A 13,149-nucleotide genomic window follows, 5' to 3' on the forward strand; every position below is an offset into this window, starting at 1 on the left:
CTGACCAGTACTAACCTGTGAAAGTTTTCACAGATCAAAATAGTGATTTACATGACCCACAGAAGGGTCAGCTGACCAGTACTGAACTGTGAAAGTTTTCACAGATCAGAATAGTGATGTTAGTGACTCAGGGAAGGGTCAACTGACCAGTACTGACCTGTGAATATTTTCACAGATCAGAATAGTGATGTTAGTGACTCAGGGAAGGGTCAGCTGACCAGTACTGAATTGTGAAAGTTTTCACAGATCAGAATAGTGAATAATATGACTCAGGGAAGGGTCAGCTGACCAGTACTGAACTGTGAAAGTTTTCACAGATCAGAATAGTGAATAATATGACTCAGGGAAGGGTCAGCTGACCAGTACTGATAGAAGAAAAAGAGAGCAGAGCATAAGGAACACTGTTACGCAATAAATAGCGATTGTGAAAGTTTTCACAAATCGAGTTTGACTTAAAAACAATGTTTTTGTATTTGAGCAGTCTGCGTGTTTAATGGCAAAATACGTTAAACATGAAGAGCGCATATTTTTCACATTCCTTACTATAGCGGACTTACCAAGGGGGTTACGGACAAGAGCTTTGCTGTGAAAAAATTCACAGATCAAGCTGGTTCACATGACACTGGTTTCAGTCTGCTAAGTTTCCAACTTTCGGGGCTATAAGCATTATAAAATTAAGAGTCGAAAAAATAAAATAAAATTTCGGCCAAAAGGCACATCATCACCAGAATTCACAAATCATGGAGAACCACATTCGGGATTATTTGCATGTTTATGACAGCGCGTTGTGTATTTATAGCCAAAAGAAATCCGAATATCAAACCGCAAACTATCTTTACTGCGGTCACTGATTATTTAATTGCAGATCAATGGGCTCTTGCCATAAATAAACCAGCACGATTCATGATCATATAGCACATGGTTTGCAGAGGTAAAGTAAACATGAGCATGCTGGCCATAATCACGTGCTCATTGTTATTCCCAAGATGACTCAAGGATGCATAGACAAAAATATACATTCAAAACAAACAATGATGTCAGCGCCCTGTTTGTGGACTGTTACATCCTTAACAACATAAACAAGTAACTACATAACTGTTATTTGTAAAAATAATAATACGATATAAAGAATATATGCAGAAGAGGAAGTATGAATACGAAATGAAAACGGTCACTACTTTCACTTATGAATGCATATGCTATGCCAGTTTGAGCGGAACTGATATAATGTCTTTATGATCATGTCGATGATACATGGATGAAAAGCTTTCATAGAGAAAAGAGGTAACAGACTCACCACTGTGACAGGCGAAACCATCTTTGTCTGCGGTTGAACTGCCAGTGGAAAGATGCACGAATCGGTCGTCGCTTACAGAGCACACGCTAGCAGTATTTACGTCCCTTTGTATGTGAAATTTGTTTTTGTCTTGTGTTTGGGACAGGCCATCATCAGTGGGAGGAGAGATATCAGCTGTATGTGGGCGGAGCTTGCGGGTGAAAACAATCCCTGTCCAATCGGAATGCGAATCGGTGTTTACATTACGGCGAGCCTCAGCAAATGTGGACGTGTGGGAGGGATTTACCTGAGACATTTACATGCAGCACATTCAGTGCTCGTTTCTTCCTTTATCGCGTTTTTAATGCGTTTTATTGTCAGCGTCTGTTTCTGACATATATAATGCGAGTCGAGCTCGATATTAATTCTGAATGTTAGTAAAAATGATATTTAGATGCTTAAACGAGGACATATGGCTGAGCTGTTTCCTGAAACTGCATCGACACCTTGTGGTGGCATAAAGTAAACAATATTGCGTCACTACGCTATTTGTTTTGTTCCTCGTTCGTATTTCCTTTAAGTACAAACTGATGTCTTGGTTTTGGAAGCTTTGTCTATAATAAATATTTAGAATGCAAAAGAGAAATAGAAGGGGTGATACTGTACTCGTGCTGGCAATTTACAGAATATGTTACAGAATATGGTGTTTTTAGTTTTTGTTTAGTAACGTCAATTATTTATATGAGTCAGGGTTATTATAGTTAACTAAAACTTAAACTATGCAGATTAAAAATCGTTAATTGAGATAAAATGAACTTTTTTAGCAAGAGTATAAGAGTATATGTATATATATATATATATATACACTACCGTTCAAAAGTTTGGGGTCAGTACATTTTTATTGTCTCTTTTTCTTTCTTTTTTTTTTTTTTTAAGAAATTAATACTTTTATTCACCAAGGGTGTATTAAGTTAATAATTAAAAGTTAATAATAAATAATTTACATTGTTATAAAATATTTATATTTTGAATAAACACTGTACTTTCAGGTTCACAGGTTCCAAAAAATATTTGGCAGCACAACTGTTGATATTATCCAACACTGATCATTTTATTACTGTTTATATATATATATATTTAATCAAATAAATGCAGCCTTGATGAGCATAAGAGACTTCTTTAAAGACTATTACAAGTCTTACTGACCCCAAACTTTTGAACGGTAGTGTATATATATATATATATATATATATATATATATATATATATATATATATATATATATATATATATATATATATATATATATATCAGTGGCGATTTCTTTAAGACTGCAAGGGAAGCTCAGCTTCCCCTATAATGTCACAAAATTAATGGTCAAATTATGTACTATTGTACTAACATTTTATTGACTAAAAATGCGTTAGAAAACGTTCATCTCAAAGACGAGTTCGTTCAGAATCAGTTAGATATAGCAGGTCGGCTGACTTGATTTTCTTCTCATACATTCCCGTAGCATCACAGTGCATTTCCCCGTTGAAGCCCAGCGTCCATTGACTTCAATGCGGCTGCTTTGAACGTTTTTTTTCAGTGCTTTGAAACTAGACGGTCATTGGATAAACGCTGCGATTATGTCCCGCCCACGGACGCTCAGCGTCTCTGGGGGTGAATGAGGAGCAAATGAGGAGTGGGCTGGCCTGGACGCCGAGCTTCTGCGTGATGATTGGAGGGTCTGTCGAAAGATTGCATCTCCTTTTGACTGACAGCGATTTTGTACTATAAGGAATCGCTGGAGCTATTCGCGCTCAGTCCCATCCAGTGTTGCCAACTTGGCGACTTTGTCGCCAGATTTAGCGACTTTTTTTTTCGAAAAAGCGCCTAGCGACAAATCTAGCGACTTCTTGGACAAACCTTATTTAGTTTATGAGACACTGGTACTGCCGCGCGAGCGCAAAGTTGTGCTTTCCCATTTCTCTATCTGCGTCTGCTCTGTTCAGTGAGCGGCAGAGAAGCAGTACTTTCAGATAAAAGAAGATATTCTGTTGCTTCTAACGCTATTTTACATGCAAGTATAGCCGAAATCACAGCACAGCCATTGTCTTAATCGTATGTGTATTTTATTTCATTAGACAATGTCGTGATTATGAATCACGATTTTAGTGTAGATAAATATCTTCGAGAGCTGGTTATGTAGTCCTAATGGGCCGCGTTTCAGTCACTATTTCATATTTACCCCGTTGTCTGACAAAAGAAACCGTAAAATATATCAATATATCTATGAAATATATAAATGAAAACAGTTTTATTGAATTTGGCTGCATTAAATAGCAGTATGTGAGCACAGAGACGCAAGACAATACGACGTAGCTAATATGTTAATGAGCGTATGACGTCATTTAGCGACATTTGACGACTTTTCAAGTGGGGTTTAGCTACTTTCCATTGAAAAAAGTTGGCAACACTGGTCCCATCGCGGATTTCTCAAGTTCAGTCGAAATAAAAACTGCTGCAACCTATTTCTTTATATTTGCTTGGCGAAATTGCTTGATTTTCATCATACATTTCACACAATTATACACCACATTCCTTGTTTCACTTTTTTTTTAGATCGTTCATTCATTCATTCATGTTAATATTTAATGTAGTAATCAATATATATATATATAGATTACTACATTAAATATTAACATGGAGGATGACTATAAATTAATATAAATATAAATAAATATATATATATATATATATATATATATAAATAGTAATCTTGAAAAATTTTAACATAACATAATGAAACCTTATATTTCTATTAAAATACTTTATAAATAAATAAATAAATAAATAAATCTCCATAATAACCTTATTTAAATTGCAAAATATTTATACTATATAGTAGCATCTGACTAAAAGAAAAAATACATCATATTTTGCATAATAAAACTAAAGCTTTTTTTTTTTTTACGATTGTTTGCATTGTGACTTACTTATGACAATAAGGCACATTCTTGTGAATAAATAAATAGACAATTTTATGATGTAGGCCGAAAATGAGCTTCCCCTATTTGACAGACCAGTAGCCGCCACTGATATATATATATATATATAGGTTCTTGGTGAGCAGAAGAGGCCTCTTAAATATTAAAAATCTTAACTTTTGACCAGTATTGTACATACACTGATATGAATTTATGTATTTAGCTTATTTTCAAAATAATTTTAAAATATTTTCTATAAAAAAGAAAAGAAAGAGAAAACACGTGTAGTTACTGAGAAAGGTACAATTCTATCGATTTGTTTTTATGTTTAGTAATCTATCTACTATTATCGTTATCTACTCTTAAGCATTATGATTTTATCTTATGTAACTGCACGTAATATACACAACATTAAAAGAAGATAACGCAGAAGAAAACGTGTATCTTAAACAACCGGAAGTGACGTGGGGACGTGAACCGGATGACGTGGGTTTGGTTGTTGCTTCTAGAGCAGATCTCACAAGAGGATTTTTCGCATTCACGTTGTTTTTATAGCTTTTCTGTTACGTGTCGTTTAATGACAATTTAGGGAAACCGATCCGGTATCACCGAACCAAAATATAACGAAACTTTATTCAACCTGTCAAGCTTTCCGTTGTTTAAGAGTTAAAATACACAACAGCTGATCAGATATGGCGAACAGAAGCTGAAGGGAGTTGATTTCATCGAGGGTTTCCTCTTAGTTTGCTTCTCCTTTCTCCAATACTCGTTTGGTTTTAACAGCAGAGCTGATTTTGGGTTAATTTCTGACTGTATTTACGGGCACAAAGGCTGCCTGAGGTTAGTATTTTTCGACTGGTGAGTGTTAGCTATTGCTATTAGCTAAGTTAGTGAACTGTGGACAGTTAGGGATCATGGATTTCGACAGCGTGCTGTCCATCGCCTCCCAAAATCAAGGCCTCAGCAGCATACCGGTATGTATGAAAAAAAAATACGTGAACAAAAATGATACAACATCATTTATTGTCTTTATAGTAGATGTAAATGTGCAGTCGATGCCTTTGGAAAATCCAACTGCATGTAGTTTGATTAATTCAGATGTTTTACTGTTACAATGTGTCAGTTTATCATGTTTTAGAGTAGTGTTAATTAATTTTGCCCATGTACTGAGAAAAAGCCTTCCATGTTATTAAAGGTGTATGTGATTTCATATGCACGTGTTTCTGTGGTTTTCAATTATGTCTGTCTTTTATAGAAGCGGTATAGCCTGAAAACCGGTCCACCCAAGAAAGATGTCAAAGTCAAGGGAGTAAATTCAGCTGCGGTGCAGGCCTTCTTGAAAAAACAGGCCGTAGAGCAAAAGAAAAAAGGTGCTTTTTTTAAAAAAAATAAACTTGTTTAGTTGTACATAATAACATCTTCTAAAATGTGTAGTCCGTCCAAGTTATTGTTTACTTGTTTTCGTTCTAAACCTGTAAGACTTGGAGCACAAAAGATAGCTCTTTTGCACAGAATTTCAATGAAAGGGGATGGATGCTGTTAAGATGATGAAAATAACCTTAAAAGCAGCCCATGTGACTTATATTTAGACGTGTCACATCATGGTTGACCACAACCAGATAAAATGTTAACCAGCTGTCTGTGCACATTTTTGTACACAGAAAGCGAGTGTAACCCTCATGTTGTGTTCTAGTTATTTTGATCCAGACAGGATTTCCTTATTGCCCTCAAGATGCTAGCTAAAGTTATCACGTTAAGCTAAAACATACTGACTTTTTTACAAAAAATTGCTTGTAAATCTGTCATTGTGCCCAAAAACAATTTGAGTTTTTGAGTGGTAATTGCCAAAGTTATGTTTTGTTAAGTTTTGTTAAAAAAATTAAATAAATAAAAAAATAATATATATATATAGCATAATGACATGATATTTGATATTTTTGTGGTTCATATAGTGTAATATTTGAGTTTAAACTCGAGAATGGAAAAACACAAAGGCCCAAACTGAGCGAAAATATTCAATTTGGTCCAGATGCTGATATTTATATGACAAAAAGTAAAGCAAAACTCTGATAGATTGTGATGTAATTACATTTATATTTTTATAACAGTATAACAAACTACTTAAAACTAAGTAATGCATATAAAAATCAGACTCCATATCTTCCAATAACATGTTTATTAAGATACTTGAATGCTTTTTATTGTGGGGCAAAAGCCTGATGGTTCATATATGATACTCATTTTAAGTTGTTTTTTTTTTTCTTCTTCTTCTTCTTACAAATGATATATAGATAAGCAAGTAAACCTAAGTTGCTTCAGTCCATTAAGTTTTCATTTTGAAATATTACTAGCAATATAAAGTTTTTTCTTATGTTTATAAAAACACATGAACCACAACCTGAAAAACGTTTTTACAATTATACTAAATGGCCTTTAACTTGTGAAAAAGTTTTTAACTATTGATCAGATGACAGAAGGCATGTTGCAGATTATGTACAAAGTTTTTCAGCACAGTTTTGATCATTCAGAGGCTTTAAAAATGTATGTATTATGTACAATACAGTAGGGTTGATTGGAGCTAAACTCTGCAGGATAGTGGCTTTGCATAGATAAGGGTTTTGGAAAGACGTAAGGGTGAGAAAATAACCATGACACTTCTCATATGATGCATATTTTGATGATCCTCTTGCTCTCTTTCGTAGAAATACAGAGTAAGAAAGCAAAAGAGGAACTGCTGGCGAAAAGAGTGGAGCTGAAATCAGACAGAAAGGCAAGAGCAATGGCTTCACGAACTAAGGACAATTTCAGAGGTTACAACGGCATCCCTGTCATAGACCAGCCCAAAAAGAGGCGGTCGAGGGGGGAGAGTTCAGAAGAGCAGCAAACATCAAACACATATGATGATGATGATGATGATGATGGTGATAATTATGAATATGAGGGAACAGATTCTGAATCTGAGGAACCAAGCATGCCAGTTAAGCCTCAGTCTCGGCCTGAGCCCTCCAACAGAGTTGACAGCAAACCAAAAAAACCCAGTGCTCCGGCTAGGCCTTCCACATCGTCAATGAACTTTGCGGACCTCTTGAAACTCGCGGAAAAGAAGCAGTTTGAACCAGTTGAAATGAAAGTAGTGAAGAAGACCGAAGAGAGGCTTAGAACAGCAGAGGAGATTCGAGAACTCGAAATGGAGCGCAGAGTTAAGAATCAGGATAGAGGGAGGGAAGCCAAACCAGACAAAAATATAGGACACAAAGACAGTCGATCCCAATCCAGCTCAAATTCACAAAAGAAGAATGTAGAAAGAGATAGCAAAATTGGGAAAAGGCCATCAGGGGAAAAGTTGCAGTCAAGTAGTACCAGCAAAAAGCCAAAGCTTCAACCATCCAGTGAAAGAACTCCAAGTTCTGCCAAACTACACGGAGACAGAAACTCAGGCTCCTCAGGTGCCTTAAATGGTAAAGCTGCCATGAAAAATGGTGCGCCCCTTCAATCAAAACAAGCACCATCCAGACCCACACAAGGCCAAAGGCCCACAGCCTCAAGTGACCTTACCCCAAAAAAGGGGAATACCTCAATACCTCAAGGGAAATCAAGTATTTTGGGAATTCGTGCTGGAGTTGCACCTGGTGCAGCTAGACCAAGTCAAGGACCACACAAAAACTCTGGGCAAGTTAGACCTAGTAATTCCGAGAGGGGTGGGCAACCTCAAAGACCAGCAAAACCAGGACATTTATCACGGCCTGGGAGCAACGGACTTGTACGACCTTCTTCTGGTGACCCTTTAAAGCAACCAAGACCTGGTGGGAGTTTGCAAGGTCAGCAAATTTCTGGAAGCTCCAAGGCCTCCATAAATGGACCAAGCAGAATGGGAGGTGGTGTTTCTGGGAGACCAGTCAACGGCATGGGCTCTGGCCCTGGGAGACCTCAGTGCACTGTTGTTTCAGAGACTATTTCATCAAAGAACTTTGTTCAGAGACCTGGGATGGTTCAGAGACCTGGGATGGTTCAGAGACCTGGGATGGTTCAGAGACCTGGGATGGTTCAGAGACCTGGGATGGTTCAGAAACCTGGGATGGTTCAGAGACCTGGGATGGTTCAAAGACCTGGGATGGTTCAGAGACCTGGAATGGTTCCAAGACCTCCGGGACCTCAAGGCTCTCAAGGCCCCAGGACAGTGATTGGCCCCACAGGCCACAGAGTCCTGGTTAGACCTCCTGGTAAGGGTTATGAGAAGAACCTCTTCATGGCCAAGTGTTTCATGATTTCTGTTAGGGTTATTATCAAGTGAACTAGTGTTTCAACAGATCCCAATTCAAAATGAATGATCCTTTTTGCTTTGCAAAAGTTAATTGAATATTCCAACAGCTACAAAACTAGGAATCTTGTTTGTTACACATATCAGCTATGTTTACAGTTATACACAAGGTGAATGTTTAGACAGAATGAGTCCACTAGGTGGCCATGCACTTGTCAAACTTATTCATCCACGCTCATTTGCAGTTGAGTATATTTTGAAGGCTGATTCGGCTGTCTGCGAGACGAACGGAACGCAGAAATTGAATTATACTTGGGCCTTCAGAAAGTCACTTCGATAATAAACGAAAATTGTCCCAAATGGCACACTTCACATACACGTGTGGTCTTATAAAGGCTGCTGCATGCACATGTCCATATGGTCCACAAGACCGCATGGTGTCCCATTCGTCATTTTAGCTTTCAGAAGGGTGCTCGTGAGTGCCCCATTTGTAGCCGCTATGCGCACTTCTGCCAGGCCCGCACTGAGACGAACTCCACAACAGACTTCTATTTGACAGTAGCTATGTTTCCATTACCCTTCCAATTGCACAAATTAAAATTGCGAATTGAAAATATAATTTGGACTAATGAAAACACAATTTAGCAAAAACTCCCATATATCACAAAAAATGCTTGAGGTGGTTTGCATGAGGTGGTTTTTCAGGCAATTCGAAAAAGGAATATTCTGCAAAACTGCAATGGAAACGGCTTTTTCATATTTACAGGTCACCTAATGAACATAAGTCACATAATCATTCTGTAATGTACTAGAACCTCAAAAAACACCTCATATGTGGCCGTTTACATAAGCGTTGACTACACCAATGCTTGAATAATGCACAAGTCTGCTGAACTGATCACGGCCATTCTAGTCACTGCTTGTGTTTATACCAGGCGTGCCGTGGCTTGATTCAGTTTCAGAAGCATCTCCGCACTGCTTCTGTAAAGATGCATGCCTACGTCTCTTACGATTAAAATTAACGGCTAGTGCGGTGGCTGCGACGTACGTAAACATACCAACATCCATCGGCATGACTTATTGCGAGAGGAAAAATTATGTTTTACTCGCATAACATCGGTGAAAGGAGTAGTTCATTTCCAGAACAAAACTTTACAGATATTGTACCCCATTGTAATCCAAGATGTTCATGCCTTTCTTTCTTCAGTCGTAAAGAAATTGTTTTTGAGGAAAACATTTCAAGAATTATCTCCATATAGTGGACTTCAATTGTGCCCGTGAGTTTGAATGTCCAAAACTGCAGTGTCAGTGCAGCTTCAAAGGGCTCTAAACGATCCCAGCCAAGGAATAAGGGTCTAGCAAAACAATGTGTTATTTTAAAAAAAAAAAAAAAAAAAAAAAAAAAAAAAAAGTATGTACTTTTTAATCTCAAATGCTTGCCTTGTCTAGCTCTGTGATGCACATGTGTACTCTGTGTAATCCGGGTCAATACAGTTAGGGTATGTTGAAAAACTCCCATCTCATTTTCTCCTCCAATTTCAAAATCATCCTACATTGCTGTTTTACCCTTTTTTGTAAAGGGTGTTTGACCTTCTTTGCATGTTTACTCTGTAAACACTGGGTCGGTACTTTTGCAGCGACGTAGGACCATTTAAAAGTTGGAGGAGAAAATGAGATGGGAGTTTTCCGACATTCCCTAACTGTATTGACCTGGATTAAACAGATTGCGCATAGACATGGCAGAGCTAGACAAGACAAGCATTTGAGAAAGAAAATGACAGATCATTTCGCTAATAAGCTGCATTTAAACTACATTTTGGGCATTCAAACTCTCAGGCACCATAGAAGTCCTCTATATAGGGACATTTCTTGAAATGCTTTCCTCAATAAACACAATTTCTTTACACCTGAAGAAAGAAAGGTATGAATGGCGCAACGGGGTGAGTATATTACCTGTAAATTTTTGTTCTGGAAGTGAACTACTCGTTTATTGGAGATAACGTCATTTCAGTTTTCTATTGACATGTATAAAACATTGCAAAAGTTTTGCACAAATCTGTAATGGAAATGCATCTAATCAAAGCAGCATTACGGTTTCTTTCCCTGTTGATTGAATTATTTCAGGTCTATGCCCACCCCTTCCTATCTGATCAAAATTTAATTTGTTTTAAGCTCGTTCAAATTAAGCTTAACATGAAAGTTTTCTGATTGAGCCAATAATCTGATACTAACTGGTTATTTGGTTACATGTAAATGTAGCTACTTTGAAGTTTATGGAACAAGCGGAATTCATGTGTGTGAATCGAATGTTTGTGGCTTAGATTATTTGCATTGAATTTGCGTTAGAATTAGTTTATGGATGATTTGCACGTGTATGCATTCTTATGTTCTATAAACGAGGACGTTTGTCTTTTAATTTGTAATCAGGAGCAGCATTAATGCCTTATGTGTATTCTTACATCTTTCTGAAGTTGTATCCCATCTACTCCTATTTTAAAGGAGCAGCTATGCCCCCCATAACATCCAGTTATAAACGGCAGTACGAAGATGAGGAAGAATATGACTCAGAGATGGATGACTTCATCGACGATGAAGGAGAAGAGCAAGATGAAATTTCAAAACATATCAGGGAAATCTTTGGCTATGACCGGAACAAGTGAGTTCTTGCCCAGTTAAGGGTTACATAACCTATTCATGTTATTGCAGATATGTTTACACATTTCATATTGAAATCATCTTTTGTTTTAACAGATATAAAGATGAAAGCGACTATGCACTGAAGTTTATGGAGAGCAGCTGGAAAGACCAACAGAAAGAGGAAGCGAGAAGGTAAGAATTAAGCTGCAATCTTCAAGTGGGTCAATAGTAGTTCTAACAAACTGCTTTGGTTCATCTTCATTTTCACCAAATCATCACACTGTTGCCTTCTTTTCTGTGTTTTCTGTGTTTTGCCTTGCCCTGATTGTCTGATTAGCCTGCGATTGGCAGTGCTTGAGGACGAGGAGGAGGAAAGACGAGAACTTGAGGAGATGAGGCGGAGGAATGCCAAGAAGAGCAAATGATTGTGATGATTGTGTTTCCGAAACGCTTCTCTCCCTTTACGCAGAGGACCGGCAGAAATTGCGTTCCTTAATGACATCTGTTTTTGTTTCTGCCTCAGTTTACGCCTGGGCATCAAGGAGGATGAAGAGGAGATGCGTTTGGAGGAGGAGGAGATGAAAAGAAAACTAGCGATGAAAGCAAAAAGGAAAAAGATTTAGTTTACCTTACTTGACTTTGATCTAGTCTTATTTGGTTGGGAAGAACCGAGTGGAACGGAAAAGCCTTTCTTGCGCCGCTGACGTTGTTACACTATTTATTTGAATGCCCAAGCCATGGGAGCAGGTTTGCACTATCAAGAGCCCATCTGACATAGCTGAGCTTCGGAGAAAATAATATATGAAATTAATATCTGAAAATCACGATAGCATTTTTTTGTATCTGTAGAAACCATGAAAGTATATGGATATGGATGCCTTACATCTCAAGAACCAACTTCCAGATTGGTCCTGATTTAGGGAGAGTTATTTTATTACTTGTACTATTTAAATTGGTGAAAAAGACAGAAGACTGCCATTTTTCCAATGTATTTTTTTTGTTAAAGTGATTTGACAGATTCTGTTGTCCTGTCATTTGTTAATTCCGTGTTTTTTTTTGCTGTACTTGTGGAGTGTGTGAGTTACCTTTAGCTGAGATGAAACTCAAATATTAACTTTGTGCTTAGTCAAGTTGCACAATGTGCTTGAAATGCAAATGACAACATTCACATTTATTCACAGCTAGTCAGTATTTGTAACGTGGAAACACCATGCTATTCCATGAAGAATAATGCAGTACCATTTAAGTACAATGTGCTGCAAACACGGCAAGAAACTGTTACCGCGATACATATCAAGTGGCCACCACTGTACTTTTGTTTTTTTTTTTTTCTTTAAGAGTTATTGATCCAGACAACCATTATAGACACTGCTTAAACAAAAATGCTAATAGATGTCATTTTTAATGTGTAAAGAAAGGTGAAGCGGTATTTGTGCCAACAGAAAGGTTGTGCTACTCATTCGTTCTAACTTCTCACTGTAGATGTTCGCCCTTTTTTTTTTCCCCACTGGACCAGAGTGTACGGCCGCAAAAGCATCACCTTCATGTCTATGTTTGCTTCAAAGCAAGACTACTTCCTTTCATCTTAGCTGGCCTTTATACGCGTTAATGGCGTGACAGCTTTCCCAGAAATGAGACCAAGTAGCTTAATGAATATCTAGAAATAAATGAGCTTTTAAGAACCCTGCACATACAGTACAGTTTCATTTCTCTGAAATATTGATTCTCCAGATTCTTCTTAAATGACACATTTTCTTATGGTTGACTATCACTGGTGTTCAAATTGGAGACCAGAGGGCGACGAAGGAAATGTATTTGCGCATGTACATCTGCAAGATATCTGTTAAAGATTGCTTGATCTGGAAAGCATCTGCTGTGTACAAATGTCTGGCAGATGTCTGTAAGATGTAAACTTTACATACATTCTAAATCATAAGCATCTTAAAGACATCTAATAGATGTCTATTTGACATCTGATAGGAAACGTCCAATAGACATATTGCAGA

The 13,149-nt window shown here is 37.4% G+C and overlaps 2 protein-coding genes across 4 annotated transcripts in view; one reads left to right on the forward strand and one right to left on the reverse strand.

Moving 5' to 3' along the window:
• The window catches only part of tmem86a (transmembrane protein 86A), a 16,455-nt gene extending 14,982 nt beyond the window's left edge, over positions 1-1,473 (reverse strand). The window contains exon 1 of the mRNA XM_051100134.1: positions 1,298-1,473. Coding sequence (XP_050956091.1) covers positions 1,298-1,318 — 21 coding nt within the window. The 5' untranslated portion in view covers positions 1,319-1,473. The remainder of the gene's footprint in view (positions 1-1,297) is intronic.
• A 3,235-nt stretch (positions 1,474-4,708) lies between these two features.
• Positions 4,709-12,645, forward strand: spty2d1 (SPT2 chromatin protein domain containing 1). Of its 3 annotated transcripts, XM_051100129.1 has the most exons (7): positions 4,709-5,222; positions 5,504-5,618; positions 6,951-8,468; positions 11,006-11,162; positions 11,258-11,335; positions 11,481-11,570; positions 11,667-12,645. In XM_051100129.1, exons 1-6 carry the CDS (start codon positions 5,163-5,165, stop codon positions 11,566-11,568), a joined length of 2,016 nt encoding a protein of 671 aa, XP_050956086.1. In that variant the 5' UTR covers positions 4,709-5,162; the 3' UTR covers positions 11,569-11,570; positions 11,667-12,645. The 3 variants fall into 3 exon arrangements, with proteins under 3 accessions (XP_050956086.1, XP_050956085.1, XP_050956084.1); XM_051100128.1 differs by having other exon boundaries at positions 11,481-12,645; XM_051100127.1 differs by lacking the exon at positions 11,481-11,570.
• Positions 12,646-13,149: the final 504 nt, after the last annotated feature.

This window comes from Labeo rohita, chromosome 25, assembly GCF_022985175.1.
Source record: "Labeo rohita strain BAU-BD-2019 chromosome 25, IGBB_LRoh.1.0, whole genome shotgun sequence".
Lineage (NCBI taxonomy): Eukaryota > Metazoa > Chordata > Actinopteri > Cypriniformes > Cyprinidae > Labeo > Labeo rohita.

What these genes read in the sequence shown, in the direction of transcription:
- spty2d1 (XM_051100127.1), top strand. Translation starts at nt 5,163, where the DNA reads ATGGATTTCGACAGCGTGCTGTCCATCGCCTCCCAAAATCAAGGCCTC. An exon ending in AAGGCCTCAGCAGCATACCG is followed by an intron (nt 5,223 to 5,503) that starts GTATGTATGAAA and finishes TGTCTTTTATAG; the next exon opens with AAGCGGTATAGCCTGAAAAC. An exon ending in CAGAAAGAGGAAGCGAGAAG is followed by an intron (nt 11,336 to 11,666) that starts GTAAGAATTAAG and finishes TTTCTGCCTCAG; the next exon opens with TTTACGCCTGGGCATCAAGG.